At 41.2% G+C, this 16,230-nt stretch overlaps 1 protein-coding gene across 1 annotated transcript in view; it reads left to right on the top strand.

Moving 5' to 3' along the window:
• LOC109066169 (DNA damage-binding protein 1-like) overlaps nt 1–14,227 on the top strand; it is a 30,593-nt gene extending 16,366 nt beyond the window's left edge. Inside the window, exons 19-27 of the mRNA XM_042743356.1 lie at nt 1–43; nt 112–276; nt 643–737; nt 810–980; nt 1,071–1,180; nt 2,322–2,491; nt 9,748–9,850; nt 12,866–12,989; nt 13,912–14,227. The exon at nt 1–43 is cut by the window's left edge and continues 81 nt beyond it. Of these exons, the coding sequence (XP_042599290.1) occupies nt 1–43; nt 112–276; nt 643–737; nt 810–980; nt 1,071–1,180; nt 2,322–2,491; nt 9,748–9,850; nt 12,866–12,989; nt 13,912–13,995 (1,065 nt within the window). The 3' untranslated portion in view covers nt 13,996–14,227. The remainder of the gene's footprint in view (nt 44–111; nt 277–642; nt 738–809; nt 981–1,070; nt 1,181–2,321; nt 2,492–9,747; nt 9,851–12,865; nt 12,990–13,911) is intronic.
• Nucleotides 14,228–16,230: the final 2,003 nt, after the last annotated feature.

The following is a 16,230-nucleotide window of genomic DNA, read 5'->3' as shown; positions in this document are numbered from 1 at the left end:
GAGGTGCACAGTCTGCTGGTGGTGGATCAGCACACGTTTGAGGGTAAGTGTGAGCGCTGGCAGCTGGAGTGTGTCTGCAGGCGTGACGTCTGACGCTCTGTCTCTCTGCAGTGCTGCATGCGCATCAGTTCCTGCAGAACGAGTACGCGCTCAGTATGGTGTCCTGTAAGCTGGGCAGAGATCCTGCCGTCTACTTCATCGTCGGCACCGCCATGGTGTATCCGGAGGAGGCGGAGCCTAAACAGGGCCGCATCATCGTCTTTCACTATACAGACGGTAACCATCAGACACACCCCTGATTACTTTCCACAAAGTTATTAAATGTTTCTCTTGGTGTTTCTACAAACATTGTGGCTTTTTCAATGAGTGTACTTTGTTTTTACACATCCGCTAGAGTCTACATGCAGTGTGTGTGATGCAGGTTTCATCCTCATCATCAGAACAGCTGGTCTCTAACCCGAAGCATTCTTTGAGTCTCCTCAAGCGTTTACCATTCCATATTAATATAAACAAAACCGCTCAAAGACCCACAAAACGATAGCAGCTTCTGTTCAGAAGAGGTGTTTGCTGCGTGACGTTTCTCGTGTGTGTGTGTGTGTGTGTGTTGAATCATGGGGTGTTTCTGGTTCTCTGTGTTTCCAGGCAAACTGCAGACGGTGGCAGAGAAGGAGGTTAAAGGTGCGGTTTACTCCATGGTGGAGTTTAGTGGCAAACTGCTGGCCAGCATCAACAGCACCGTGAGTTCCCTCCCATCATGCTGTTCAGTGTAAGGGGCTTCCTGTGCGGCGCTGACGTCTGTGTCTCGACAGGTGCGTCTGTACGAGTGGACGGCAGAGAAGGAGCTGAGGACCGAGTGCAATCACTATAATAACATCATGGCCCTGTATCTGAAGACTAAAGGGGACTTCATCCTGGTGGGGGACCTGATGCGCTCCGTGCTGCTGCTGGCCTACAAATCCATGGAGGGCAGCTTCGAGGAGGTGACGGCTGCCGCTGTGCATTCTGGGATTTCTAGTTGTAAGAAAGTTGTTGTGGTTCTTAATTTCCTCTTGCTGTTTTCATTTCTTTAGATTGCTCGTGATTTCAATCCTAACTGGATGAGTGCTGTTGAAATCCTGGATGATGACAACTTCCTCGGAGCGGAGAACGCTTTCAACCTGTTCGTCTGCCAGAAGGACAGGTAATGGATCGTGAGGGGAAGCGATCAATCGATTAATGTGACGGGCAGGTTCTGGAGGTGCGCTCACACTTACCTGTGATCGGTGAAATCAGAAATGCAGTGAATTTTGCATGAGAGGGACAGATTTCACACCCGGTTCGTCATGTGGAGCAGCAGAAAGCTGTTTGAATTGAAAGTGCTCTCTGAAGCTGTGCTTGATTCACTGCATACGCTGATGTGCCTTAAAGGGACAGTTCACCCAGAAATGAAAAATAGCCCATGATTGACTCACCCTCAAGGCTTAAGTGTATATGACTTTCTTCTTTCAGATGAATTCAGAGTTATTTAAAAACGTCCTGGCTCTTCCAATTTTTATAATAGCAGTGAATGGCTGTTATTTCTCAGTAGTCCAAAACAGTCTAATAAAGCGCATCCTTCATAATAAACAGTGCCTCACACGGCTGTGGGGTGAATAAAGGCCTACTGTAGCAAATCCATCCGCTTTTGTAATAAAAATATCCATATTTAAAACATTATAAACTCTAACTGTCGTACGTGCATAGAACGGCGTTCCGGCGGATGATGTGGGACGTCAGCGTAGCGTTAGCTCCGGTCAAAAGTGACACGCGCAGAGGAGAGAGCAAAACAATACACTGGTCATGAATTAGAAGTACAAAGCAAGAATATCTAAAGAAAAGTGTAGGAGGATTTTGATATAATCCAAGAGGAGAATGGTTTTCCTTTGCTTCTGTAAACAAAGGTTGGTTCTCACGAGACTAGTCTGTTCTCACCGGAGCTGCAACAAATCTGGCTCTGCTGCAGCCTAGAACTAAACTGCTGGCCTCGTCCGGCCACAGGAGAACACTGTCTCCCTGCTGAATACTGTAAAGCTGCTTTGACAATCTGCACTGAAAAAAGTGCTATATTAATAATGGTCTGTGGCACTTCTTACTATGGATGGATGCGCTTTATTGGACTTTATAAAGCTTGGAAGAGCCAGGACATTTTTAAATATAACTCCGATTAGATTCATCCAAAAGAAGAAGGTCAAACACACCTAGGATGCCTTGAGGGTGAGTCCGTCATGGACTGTTTTTCATTTTTGTGTGAACTGTCCCTTTAAGGGAAGTGAATGAGTGGTTGATGGTTGTGTGTCCTGCAGCGCGGCGACTACAGACGAGGAGCGGCAGCACCTGCAGGAGGTGGGTCTGTTCCACCTGGGAGAGTTTGTCAACGTGTTCTCACACGGATCTCTGGTGCTGCAGAATCTGGGCGAGAGCTCGACCCCGACACAGGGCTCGGTGCTGTTCGGAACCGTTAACGGCATGATCGGTGAGCTTCTGTCTGTTCACTCACACAGCAGTCCTCTAACACAACACACTGTCCTTGTTCAGTCTGCTTCAGCGGCCCGGCCGCGACACTGAACCACAGAAGAAGACTGACCTGTTCTGCTGTGTCTGTGAGGACTGGGTTACATGTGAGAGAGACGAAGAAACAGAGTGAATACAGTGCTATTAAGAGCTGTTTGTCAGTAGTGAGGTGAAGCAGAGCTTAGTCGTTAGCTGTGAGCCGTTTCGTGTTCATAACAGACTCGTTATGAAGAATCTGAAGCAGCTTTCCTTTGTGACAGCGTGTCCTGACTCCACGCGACGCGACAAGCGGTTTGTGTCCACACCAGAATCAGTCAGAAACCACAGCCAATCAGAAGCGTGTGTGGGCGGAGCCTCTCTGGAAGCACACTGCGCTCACAACAAAATGGAAAAGTTTATAATCTCACTCATAAATATTAAACCTTTTTAATATCATTAAATGCACATACTGAGTGACTGATACCATCGTTTTTATGGAGCACACTCGTAGGTTAGCAGTACGTTCAGTTTTAACGGATGTCTTCAATTTATTTTCAAGATTTGAGGTAAACTATCTGTTGTTGCTTTCTGTATGGCTATAAGCTCATGCTAAATGATTTTCAAACTCACATTAGACACGTTTAACATTGAATAAAGCTCACAGTATCACTAGCCCTGAGTCCCGGGGCTGTTGTGCACCAGTACTCTGCCCGACGGGGTGCATCTTAAACACAGATCTCCCGCGGCTCCTGAAACTCCTGAAGTGAGTCGTATCAAACTGAAGCCCATAAAAATATTTAAATACATTAAATGGTTTAAGAAATTAATAAAAAATAACTTCAAGATTCATTAAAAACACGGACGAGAGACGAGAGTCGCGATACAGCTGGATTAAACTTAAAAAGGCAATGCTGTCATTGAATAAATATGAGCGCTGCACGTTTCGAGTCAAAGCGTGGCGCAGATGTCTTTATTTGACTGTATCTGAAGGGAACCGACTGTCTTCAGAAACGTGTCGTTGCCATTTTTATTTAATTTCACCTATAACTCCTGATAAAGCAGTGTTTATGAGCGCAGAGCTGCTGGTGTACAGCTGTTACCGGGGAAACAGCTATATTTCAGCGCTCCTAAAGCGCCTCCTCGAGGCAGAGAATGAGTTTGCATCTCCAACAAGCCTTTCTTGCTGTTTATGGTCAGATCAGTGCAAATATCAGCTCATGCTTTCATGCAGCAAACACAGAGTTGTGAGTGAGAAATAAGTTAAAGTGCCTTCTAAAAATCTAGACAATTAAGACAATAATATTTATACGTTTTAAATTGACAATAATTTATATGCTTGGTTTATCCCTGTTATTACAAATGGTCTAAAGGCTGAAATGCTGTTGTATAATATTTGTTTTTGTGAGGAACTGTAAATCATGTAATTTAATGGCTCGATACTGTGTTATCATAGACATTGTCCAGCACCACTCATACGGTGTTTGTTTTACTTGTGCAGCTCGTAAAATGGGTCATAAATTGCCTTAAATTTATTTTTTAAAATTCTGAAGATACACTATAAATAGTGAAATAAAATTCCTTCCTTCATATTTGTTGATATTTGTGTATTAAAAATATTTTTGATTGACATTTAAACTCCTATCTGATTTTCTATATACACTAGTGATTAATGGATGATCGATTAGTTGTCGATAAGAGATGCAGTCGATTAAAGCAATCGTGGACGATTAACCGGTTTAATGTTGGGCTGCGTGCGGCTCGTGCACAGAACACGTGCGAGCGGCTGTGAGGGAAGGTATACGAACGCATCATCATTCATTCATAATCTACAAATTAAGCTTTTAATGTGATTTAAACTTTAAAAGTACATTAAAATAGAAACAACACAAAGTTCTTCAACATGGAAAGCAATAGAAATGTAGTAACGAAGTCATTTCCGCAGATAATAGTTTCATATCGTGTGCTTTGCAGGGCTGCGGGACACCGGACAGAAAGGAGATCAACTTGTTAATTCGTTCCTACGATTTATTAATTTGTGGCAAGTGTCCATGTTTCATTCATTTGTCCCTTAAATAACCCATGATTTAACTGAAATAAGGGAACAAATAAATAAATCGTTAAAAAAATGTGAGTGTGCACAAATGAAAGTAAACACTTTTGAGGATTATAAAGTTTTGTTTTTTTTGTTTGGTTTTTTTTTTTTATATAATACGCCTGACGCCCGTGTATTCTAGCAATTCAAAGTTACATCGCAGTCCATTATCAAAATAAAATACAGTCAACCAAACATTTAAAAGGCTACTCTGGTCAGTTTAAATAGACCCGGTCCACTCTGCTGGTAAGGAGGTTTTTTCTCATGTGAAGAGGATCATCTTTTCCGTCTATATGCGAATGCGTGTAGCAGTGGCGTAGCCACGGGTGTGCCAGGGTGTGCCGGTGCCACCCACAGGGGCAGCTGGCACACCTAAAAATAGATGCAGAATTATTTTTTATTGTCTCAATAAAAAATGTTTACTAAACTTGGGCTATTGTTGTTTACTTAGAAAAAATATTTTTTAAAAATCAACCCTTTCACGCATAAGTTACAAATATTTTAACTGACCCCTTGTTTCCAAGGCGACGCGTCATGGTTGTCACGTGACACACCGCGGCCACAATAACTAACAGATGTAGGCTATCGCTATTCGTTTTTATTTCGTTTTTCATTTTTTTATTAAAAAAATATTCACAAACATTGACACGCTTACCATGTCAACTATTTGATATTCCGATTCTTCGTTTTAAAACCTTTATAAAAGATCTTGATCTAACGAGATGAGCGCTGCAGTTCAGAGTCCTGTCAGCCGGATTTAACGTATAGCCAAACTGTCTCTGGTACAGCACTTCAATTCCCCAGTTTCTCCCGAAATACATGAAAGTAAGTGGCTGTTGAACTGTGAGAACAGAGTAAACTTTATTGTTCTGCTATGTGTGTCTGATATATGAATAAAACACATAGGCAAATTACATTTTAATATATAGATAGTTTTTACTGCTTCCATAGACAGCAGTGTGTATTTTACAAAAACTACCAATGTATTGTTTTACTAGTGATTATGTATATTTAAATGTATGAAACCTAAAATAAACATTATGTGGTTGAAAACACTGCATATTAGTTATATGGTAATTGTTGATATACAGAGGTGGAAAAGTAACGAATTACATTTACTCTCGCGTTACTGTAACTGAGTAGCTTTTTTGAGTACTTCTACCTTTTAAAGTAATTTTTAAAATCTGTAATTTTACTTAAGTATATTCAGTTTGAAGTATTGTACTTCGCTACATTTTAAAACATATTAATTACTGAGTAAAAAAAAAAAAAAAAAAAATCCCTCCCTGTAAAACTAGCTACTGCAGTAAATAATGTGCAGAAGGGCAAACTGGTGCTAAAATCACAAGAAAGAAGCAGACGGACAAAACAGGTGTTAGTGGTGCAGACACCGCTGAAAACAAAACCCCGTCATATTCTGAAATTGAACTCTAAGGAAATGAAGTGAACCCCTGGCCATATTTATGCTTTATTATGCAGTGTAAAACTGTGCTTGCCTAGGGAGACCAAACTAGCAGCTTATAAAATCTCGACAAGACATCAACCCTTCGCAAGCATGCAGAGGTAAGATAAATAACTGCATCGCTGCATTGGTGGTTAAAATGAAGCTTTGACATTTTAGCAAGAGGTTTTGCACAAATTAGCCAAAAAGACAGTGGTGCGGAGTGTGCGATATATATATATCGTCTGCGACTGCGATAATATCAAAATTGTTGATGTGTGCGCGCATTTATAGTGCGTTCTTTCACTGTGTGATTCAGACTTGCAAAATGCATTTAGAATTATCACAAAATTGAAGATATAGGGGCAGAAAACGTACATATATCATTTCATATAGTAAATCAAAATCACACAAAAATGCCGTCTTTTCCTCCAAAAATCATCGTGATTATATATATATATATATATATATATATATATATATATATATATATATTAATATATATATATATATATATATATATATATATATTATTATATTATTATTATTATTATTATTATTTATTTATTTTTTACAACAGGTCAGTAAACAAGTTAATTAAGAGACTTGCGTTTTAGACACCATATTGCCTGTTTTTGCTCTATTTCTATTTCTACAACAAAAAATAATTCCAAACACAGCCACCAAAGCACAGTTTTGTCTCTGAGCAACATGACAGTGTTTCGTTCCTGAATGAATCAACCGTTTAAATGATTCGGTTCAATCACAATGATTCACTTATTAACAGTGATTTTCTTAAACCCTACTGGCCATTTTAATTTCACATTTAAATTATCTTTTGATTTTTTTTTTTTAAATAATTAATTTCTTATAATTTCAAATGAGTATTCAACATTTTATGTCTTGTATATCAAAACATTATTCATGCATTTGTAACAGCAGGTTAAATGCATTCTTGTCCTGCACTAAACAGTGTGTAAATACATCTACATGCCACGTCTGATGAAGCTTCTACATTTCCTCTGCATTGAAAAGATGAGTTTGTTGATACTGATTTGCCTGGTAACAGCCCAAATGTCTTATTATTCTAAATAACTGATTCCTTTAAAAAAAAAACAACTAATTTGACATTAATAGGCCTATCCCAGGGGCCGTAGCCCTGCAGAGTTTAGTTCTAACCCTGCTCCAGCACACATATCATGTAGGTTTCAAATAAGCCTAAATGTTTAGATTAGCTGGTTCAGGTGTGTTTAATTAGGGTTATATCCGCGCTGTGCAGGACTGTGGCCCTCCAGGAACTGAGTTTGACACCCTTGGTCTGTCCCATTTTTGCCTCCCTCCCACTGTTAAAATGTAACTAAGTAATTTTTACTCTGAGTAAATATTAAACATGCTACTTTTTACTTTGACTTGAGTAGATTTTTAGACTGGTACTTTTACTTGTACTTAAGTAAAATTTCATTAATGTAATGGTACTTTTACTTGTGTAGAATATTTTTGTACTCTTTCAACCTCTGTTGATATATGACAAGCGCTGAGCGCGTCCGTCTCTGGCTCAGCGCCAGCCAACGCAGGAAAGCAGTTTGAATCTGGCAGTTCTGTGACGCCAATGAACATTCTAAATCATACTCTCAGGGGCACAGAAATAAAAATTTCAATATATGGTGTCATAATGCTCAAAATGTTAAAATGTAATTTTCATTTTAAATTATTTCGTTCGTAAAAAAAAATCTGCCGATATTCGGACTACCAACCAATCAGCAAACAGCAGCTGACTGTGACCCCAGCAGCTCCCCAGAGATCGTTTGCCGCGCATACAAACAGATAATTTTTGATTGCACATTGCTAGCTAGCAATATGTCGCAGAGCTCCCTTCTTAATTTTTTTTGAAAAAAACCTCGGCTTAATGGACAGCCGGACACAAGGCCTAACGTTACACCTGATGAGGATGTTTCTCCGTCCCTGGCAGCCCTATGAGACAATGAGACATAGTACACCTGATTGCTCTCATCATGCTGATCACAAACAATATCATACATTAAGACTCCGCCCATTACAGTAGTAGCCATTTTGAAAAGTACAGTGTTCCGTTTTTTTCGCTCAAATGATCTTCGGGGCGAGCCGCATAAAGTACTGTCCCGATTTCTGATGTTTTGTTCTTCAGGCTCTGCACTGCTCTTGGTGCTTAAATGCTTGCTGCGCTGCTGTACTTGATGTGCGCCATACTTGGTCTGCTTGATGTGCCTTGCAGAGCTTGGCCCCGTATTGCTGCTTGCAGCTATATTATTTTATACAGTTTTATGGTTATGTGGGGCATGGTTATGGTTAGGGTTAATAATTTTGCACAGTAATCTGACAATAAATGTGGCACACCCAGATTTTCATATGCACACCCAGAGTCTCTTTTCTGGCTACACTACTGGCGTGTAGAGTACAAGCCTAGTTTACATTATAAATAATAGTTTAACATTCAAATACATTGTGAAAATGGAAACATTAGGATACGTGCCGAATAAGACGTGAGCAATAACCTCCAGATACATCCAAACACGCTCGTCCTCGTCTGCACGCTCTGTCACGATCTAATGCACTGAGAATGATGGATTTTTAAAAACAAACAGGCCTACCGGAACACAAAAATGTAAAATCTGACATTGTCCGGAACAGAACCAAGCAGGATCAATGAAGTACTGGTCATAATACTCAGATATAATACTCAGTGTGTCTGATGTGAGCAGCGCCGGTGGAAGCGGTTCTCTGACCGCGCAGCACAGACACACGCCACAGTTATGTTTGGGATGATTTTATTTTAAATGCCATAATGTCAGTTGAAAACATTGCAGTTGTGTTTTAAAATACAACAAGCACCACGAAACCATTTAAAGAGGCGCGTTCAGCGGTCTCCGTGCGGGACAGAAAACAGTCACCAAACCGAAATGATCTCGAACATACGGCGCTCTCTTCATCTGATCAAATGATAATCCTGCTACTAGCATTTTATTCAGACTAAAACCCCTTTAATTCAAGAGAGAAAGGTTATTTTTTTTTTTTTTTTTAAGTGACTTTTGCACATCCTGTCATACACACATCTGTGACTGCGTGCCGCTGTAATAGATGCATATTGCAACATTAAGGTTAACAATTAATCGATTAATTGATCATTAATTTAAATGATGATTGATCATGGAAATGATCGAAAATTGATATCCCTAAAAACACACAAAAAAAAAATAAAAGCAACACTTTTTTTTTTTCCCCCATTATTTTTTCATGAGCTGAACTCAAAGATCTTTTTCTATGTACACAAAAGGCCTATTTCTCTCAAATATTGTTCACAAATCTGTCTAAATCTGTGTTAGTGACACTTCTCCTTTGCCGAGATCATCCATGCACCTCACAGCTGTGGCTACAGGGATTTTGAATTCTGGTCATATAGCAAGTTATTGTTCCATCCACAACATTGCGGAAATAGAAACCGTTTCTAAATTAGGAATGTTGCGTGATGCTGTCGCGGCTAGTTTGAACAAACTCTGATTAACACGGAGCCGATGCCTTTCATCACGTCACAGTGTCACATGTGGTTAGGACACAGTGTAAGACTTCCAGAGATATTCAGTTGAATTTCCAGATAAACTGCATCGATCATCTTGATGTCATTACAGTAATTGTGTGAGTAAATGTGAGTTTTGATGATGATTTGTTTCAGGTTTGGTGACGTCGCTGTCGGAGGGCTGGTACAGTTTACTGCTGGATCTACAGAACCGACTCAACAAAGTCATCAAGAGCGTGGGCAAGATCGAGCACAGCTTATATCCTTCAGCAGCTGAGTGTGTGTGTGAGAGAGTAAGAGTGTGTGTGTGTGTGTGTGTGTGTGTGTGTGTGAGAGAGAGAGTGTGTGTGTCTGTGTGTGAGAGTGTGTGTGAGTAAGAGAGTGTGTGTTTGAGTGAGTGTTTGTGTGTGTGTGTGTGTGTGTGTGTGAGAGTGTGTGTGTGTGAGAAAGAGAGAGTGTTTTGAGTGAGTGTTTGTGTGTGTGTGTGTCTGTGTGTGTGAGCGTGTGAGTGAGAGTGTGTGTGAGTAAGAGTGTGTGTGTTTGATTGAGTGAGTGTTTGTGTGTGTGTGTGTGAGCGTGTGTGTGTGAGAGTGAGTGTGTGTGTGTATATGTGTGTGTGTGTGTGTGTGAGAGAGAGAGTGTGTGTGTGTCTGTGTGTGAGAGTGTGTGTGAGTAAGAGAGTGTGTGTTTGAGTGAGTGTTTGTGTGTGTGTGTCTGTGTGTGTGAGCGTGTGAGTGAGAGTGTGTGTGAGTAAGAGAGTGTGTGTTTGATTGAGTGAGTGTTTGTGTGTGTGTGTGTGAGCGTGTGTGTGTGAGAGTGAGTGTGTGTGTGTGTGTGTGTGTGAGAGAGAGAGAGAGAGTGTGTGTGTGTGAGTAAGAGTGTGTGTGTTTGAGTGAGTGTTTGTGTGTGTGTGTGTGAGCGTGTGTGTGTGAGAGTGAGTGTGTGTGTGTGTGTGTGTGTGTGAGAGAGAGAGAGAGTGTGTGTGTGAGTAAGAGTGTGTGTGTTTGAGTGAGTGTTTGTGTGTGTGTGTGTCTGTGTGTGTGAGCGTGTGAGTGAGAGTGTGTGTGTGAGTAAGAGTGTGTGTGTTTGATTGAGTGGAGTGTTTGTGTGTGTGTGTGTGTGTGAGCGTGTGTGTGTGAGAGTGAGTGTGTGTGTGTGTGTGTGTGTGAGAGAGAGAGAGAGTGTGTGTGTGTGAGTAAGAGTGTGTGTGTGTTTGAGTGAGTGTTTGTGTGTGTGTGTGTCTGTGTGTGTGAGCGTGTGAGTGAGAGTGTGTGTGAGTAAGAGTGTGTGTGTTTGAGTGAGTGAGTGTGTGTGAGCGTGTGTGTTAGGGCTGTGCGATTAATTGAAATCGAATTGCAATCGCGATTTGAGATGTTGTGATTTGCTAATCGCAAAGCCTGTGATGTGGAGGCGATATTACTCTGTTCCAGAGCATATTCATGAGTGACAGTCTTACTAACCAACAGAGTGAGTGCACCTCCGCTCTCTCCAATCAGCACTGCTCTAGCCAACAGATTAATTGAAAGAAGTTTATAATGCATGTTTGCTATTCCCAATTCAGCAGAGCGCACACACAGCTGTGTCTCTGAACGCTTCTCTCTGACCCACACGGCATAAATCCTGAGTCACCGACGAGCCGTTAACCTTCACACTTGCTGCAGTCTCGCAGCCTGTCTCGTAACGCTCGGTTATAGTCGCGCTTGGGCTCTGCACTGCAAGTCTCCACGAGCGCATCTGTCAGTATGAACGAGGCTTGATGCACACACACAACCTGTGTCGACTCTCGCCTGGCTCCGCGTTTAAAACAAGTGAAAATTCAGTCAACTGCTTTGATAATTTAACCTGGATGAAATTAAACATTCAGCACATTTTCCACTTGTTCTTAAAATCCCAAATACTTAAATGAATAAATCAGCCTATGTAACCCATGTAATACTTTAAAGGGGTCATATGATGCTGCTTAAAGAACATATTTTGTGTATTTGGTGTAATGAAATGTTTGTGGTTTAAGGTTAAAAAAACACATTATTTTCCACATACTGTACATTAATGTTTCTCCTCTATGCCCCGCCTTCTGAAACGTGTCGATTTTCACAAAGCTCATCGCTCTGAAACACGAGGTGTGCTCTGATTGGCCAGCTATCCAGTGTGTTGTGATTGGCCGAATACCTCAAGCGTGTGACGGAAATGTTACGCCCCTCAACATACTGTGATGCGCTGTCCGGCCGGAGCGACGAGACATAAACATTAAAACCCATTATAAACGTGATATAAACATGATTTCTAGTCGTGTCTTCTTCTGGAAGGCCAAACAAATAGTTTCTCTTTCTCGTTAAACACACAGCATCTATACGACATGCGGCGGCGGAAACAACAACACTACAACCAGAATAAAAGATACACCTTCTTTCTTTGTGTGAACATCTGGGCGGCGTTATGCAAATCTCCCCACACAGTGACGTGGGGTGTGTTAGAACGAGCCGTTTCAGCGAGGTGTGGGCGAGTCTTATCTCTTAATATCTCTTTGGGTTTGAGACTTTAGTCTTTGCAACTTTACAGATCTTCTTCATGCACCAAGAGCTTGTAACACTCCAAAGAGAAAGAAAAATTTAAATCACATCATATGACCCCTTTAATAATTGACTAAAGAAATACAGTTCTTTATTTATAAAAAAAAAAAAAAAAAAAAACATCTTTCCTGTGAAATTAAGCAATTAAGTTAATTCTGTAAAAGTAGTTATACCATTATAATATTCCCTGCTGAAAAAAAAAAAAAGTTGTTATAATGGATTTCAGGGTTATAATGGGAATTGTACTGGTTTTAATGTAAATTATAATGGTGTCTATTTGATGGATTCTATTGGTGGGATGATGTAATATGGCAGATGGGAACCAATAGAACAACAGTAATTCCTATTGGAAGAATGCCCAAAAATAAAAAGGAATTTTGTAATGGTTTAATGGAAACGATAAGAATTTCTGTGATGGTTTCTGTTGTTTGTTTGTTTTCCAGCAGGGTAATGATACTCATACTGTGCTGCACATTATTGACAATATTGAGCTGAAGCTTGACTTTGCAAATTTAAAATCGCAATATCTGTCAAAAAAAAATCGAAGTGTGTGTGTGTGTGTGTGTGTGTTAACTCTGGCAGGACTCTGTGTTGTTGAAGTGTGTGTGTGTGTGTGTGTGAGTGAGTGTGTGTGTGTGTGTGTGTGTGTGTGTGTGTTAACTCTGGCAGGACTCTGTGTTGTTGAAGTCCTTGACTAGCGGCACCTGGAGGTCGTTCCACACCGAGCGTAAGACTGAGCAGGCCACAGGGTTCATTGATGGAGATCTGATCGAGAGCTTCCTGGATCTGGGTCGAGCGAAGATGCAGGAGGTGGTCAGCACACTGCAGGTGATCATGCGCTCGTGTTTCTCAATCAGTCGTGCTCTGAGGGTGTAGAATCCCTCCTGATGAAGGTTTGTGCTCGTGAATCGTCTGTCGCAGTGAGGTTTGGACTCATCTGACCCGTCTCTGTCAGCTGTGTGAGTTCAAAAATAGCTCTGTCCAAAGAGAATATTGAATTATCACCACAATACTGATTTCTCACTAGACATTGAGTCAAATCTTAAAAAAAAGAGCAAAACCAACATCTATACACAAACAGCCAACTGCAGTATTCAGACTCCTGTTATTCAGACGTCTTTCATATAACGGCACGTGAAGGACTGTGGGATATCACAGGTGTGTTCCGTGTCAAAGCAGTAAAGATGGTGTTTGTGGACGCTCTGGATTTAAGTTTGAGTCGGCTATGACAATCATATATAGGCCTTGATTTGATTCAATTTACAGAATATTTGTTGATTCAAATAAGAACAAAACAAAAAATACTTTTTGCAGAAACAGAGTTGAAAAATCGTGCACTTATGTAGAAGTATGAAAGTACCGGTCTATAATGCTCTGACCTGAGTAATTATGATTCTTAAATATGAACGTCTGTACATCTGTGCTGGCCTCATGAATCCGTCGGATGAAGGTGTCCGTAGACAGGAAGTGATGCGATCGCTGGATTCAGACGCAGTGTTTTACTGCCGTTGTGCCTCCAGAAACAGGACTGGGAAACCCCGAGCTAAAGATACATTCACCAAAGATTGATGTTTTCATTTAAAAGATTATTGAATTGTAATAAAAATCCCCCCCTCCCCTGCTACAAAGACGTGATGTTCTCCCATACTGGAGTGTGTGTGTGTGTGTAAACTACATCTGTCTTCATTCGCTCGTGTTCCTGTGTGTGTGTGTGTGTGTGTGTGTGTGTGTGTGTGTGTGTGTGCTGCAGATGGATGACGGCAGTGGGATGAAGCGTGAGGCGACTGTGGACGAGGTGATTAAAATCGTGGAGGAGCTGACGCGGATCCACTAACCGCGAGCGTCACACATCTGTACATAACTATACATACATCAGAGCGTGTGTGTTTCACTCCACCTGAATCCGTTGAGTTCAGTCGCGCTCACACACTCACGTCTTCATGTGCTTGTCCTGTGAGCCTCCAGATGAAGATCCTGCCAGCACCGATCCGCAGTAGATCTAGTGAAGCGGTTATCATTGTGCTGTCTCTGTTCGTTCTTTTATTTTAATAAAGTTTCCTTCAGTACTTTGGGCCTGTTGTGTTTTCTCAAGTCTGTGTGTGTGGTCTTTTAATGAAAGCAGAACATTAGATACATGAGAGATGAATGGAGTCTGATTACATCCTCCTGTGAGTCGCTGCTGATGAACGTGTCTGGATCATGTGCACTAAACCCAGACAGGCTGATATAAGAGCTCAAATCAGAGCGGACTGTACATTATCCTGTGTATTACATGACTGCACACTTTGTAAATAAATCAGTGGACATGAAATATTGATTCGAGTGTGGGTTGTTTTATTATGAGAAGCAAGAGCGCGTGATATGAGACAGTTTAGCAGCTTCACTCAACTCCAGAAAGCCATCACTGATCATGTCTGTCCAGAGCCACATAATCATAAGAGCACGCTTGATTGAAGGAATATGAGTCGTTAATACATTAAACAACTTATTGTGCTTGGTGTCAGCTCTTATGAATATTATTAATTTTTTTAAGCATTTGTCCATTTTCCAAAATTCCTGACAAACCAGGACTGGTGAAGTGTCCACCTGTAGATAGTTTCAAGCAGATGAGTAATACTTGACAGTCCACAGCCAGGTTTATTTGGGTGACGAGCAGAACACATTGTGTTCTATCCTCTCTGACCCTTCTGTTTCAGGTTAACGAGTGGATGAGCTGAGTCAGCTGGCGTTCCTCTGGGAACACAGATCTAGTATAGTGTCAAGACATTCAGTAATTAGGTTTGGGAAGTTTTAGGCAATGGTTCCTGCTCCTCTGGCAGAGCGTTCTCTCTCGTCGTGTTTCTGGTCTGTAAATGTTCAGACGCTGCAGTAGATACTCAGCAGAATGAAGTTCATCGTCCTGCAGATCACTCCCACACAGACACACAAATCAGCCTTGATGAAAGTACATGCAGTAATAAACGCTGCTTTTAGTAATTTCATGAGTCTGCCTGCCCATCCAGTCCTGATGGTTGATCGGAAACGAACTTGCCTTTCTGTCCTCGATGGAGACTCGAACCCGAGACTTGGTCTGAGCTCCAAGTTCAACCCTCCATTGCGCTACTGCCTTTAGAGTAGGGTGGCCAAACGTGCCATTTTCGCAGGACATGTCCTGGCCAGGATTTTTATATTGCCTAAAATATCTACGTTTTGGCTTTGCGCTGCGCAGACCAATTGTTGTATAAAAAACCGTGAGAGCTCTAGAGAGCAGACGGCTTCTTGTGCTTTTGAATCGCTCTCACGGTTCTTTGATGTCATACACCGACCGGTATGCTCAGTGCTGCTTCCAGTCCAACACTAATGTGTACACGTATTTGCATCGCTTTGACCGTTCTCTGTAGATCCCAGCTTCTCATGCACCACGACTGGTCGATTACGTACAATGTCTGCATGTTATAGGTCAAACGATCATTACCGTCATTAAGTATGAAAACAGGAAACATAAGCCAAAACCTGGATATTTTAGGCAATATAGAAATCCTGGCCAGGACGTGTCCTAGGAAAATAGCACGTTTGGCCACCCTACTTTAGAGGGAGCATAAGAGAAACACAGGAGGAGATGGGGAGGTGGAGGGACACGGTGCAATGAGAGCTGCTTATATACCAATATAGGCTCGTGATGATGACTGAATGATTAGGTTCATCCTGTTTGGAGCTTGATTTTGACTGCATTGAACATCTTGGGTCTTTGAAATCTTGATTGTCTTCTTGGGAAAGATCTGGGTACTTTCTTCAGTTCTGCATGAACCAGCCATGAGGACTGATGATGGATTCCTGTTCTGTCAAGCAAGATGAGGCACTAAACCTCTGATTCCTGCCATCGTACACATAATACAACAAATGTTTTCATCTTGAGCAAGACTTCTGTAAATACAGGTAAATACATTCATTTCATTATAACGCTGTAAATATCATGCATCATTGCTAAAGAAATGTTTGTTCATTATGGCTTCTGATGCTCTGATATGTGTTTATGCAGTATAGTTGTATGTGACACTCTTGTTCAAGAGTGGATTCATGAACGAAGATC

Source organism: Cyprinus carpio, chromosome B18, assembly GCF_018340385.1.
Source record: "Cyprinus carpio isolate SPL01 chromosome B18, ASM1834038v1, whole genome shotgun sequence".
In the NCBI taxonomy this organism is placed as follows: domain Eukaryota; kingdom Metazoa; phylum Chordata; class Actinopteri; order Cypriniformes; family Cyprinidae; genus Cyprinus; species Cyprinus carpio.
The sequence above is the reverse complement of the archived record's forward strand: the minus strand, read 5'-3'. Positions and strand labels throughout refer to the sequence as shown.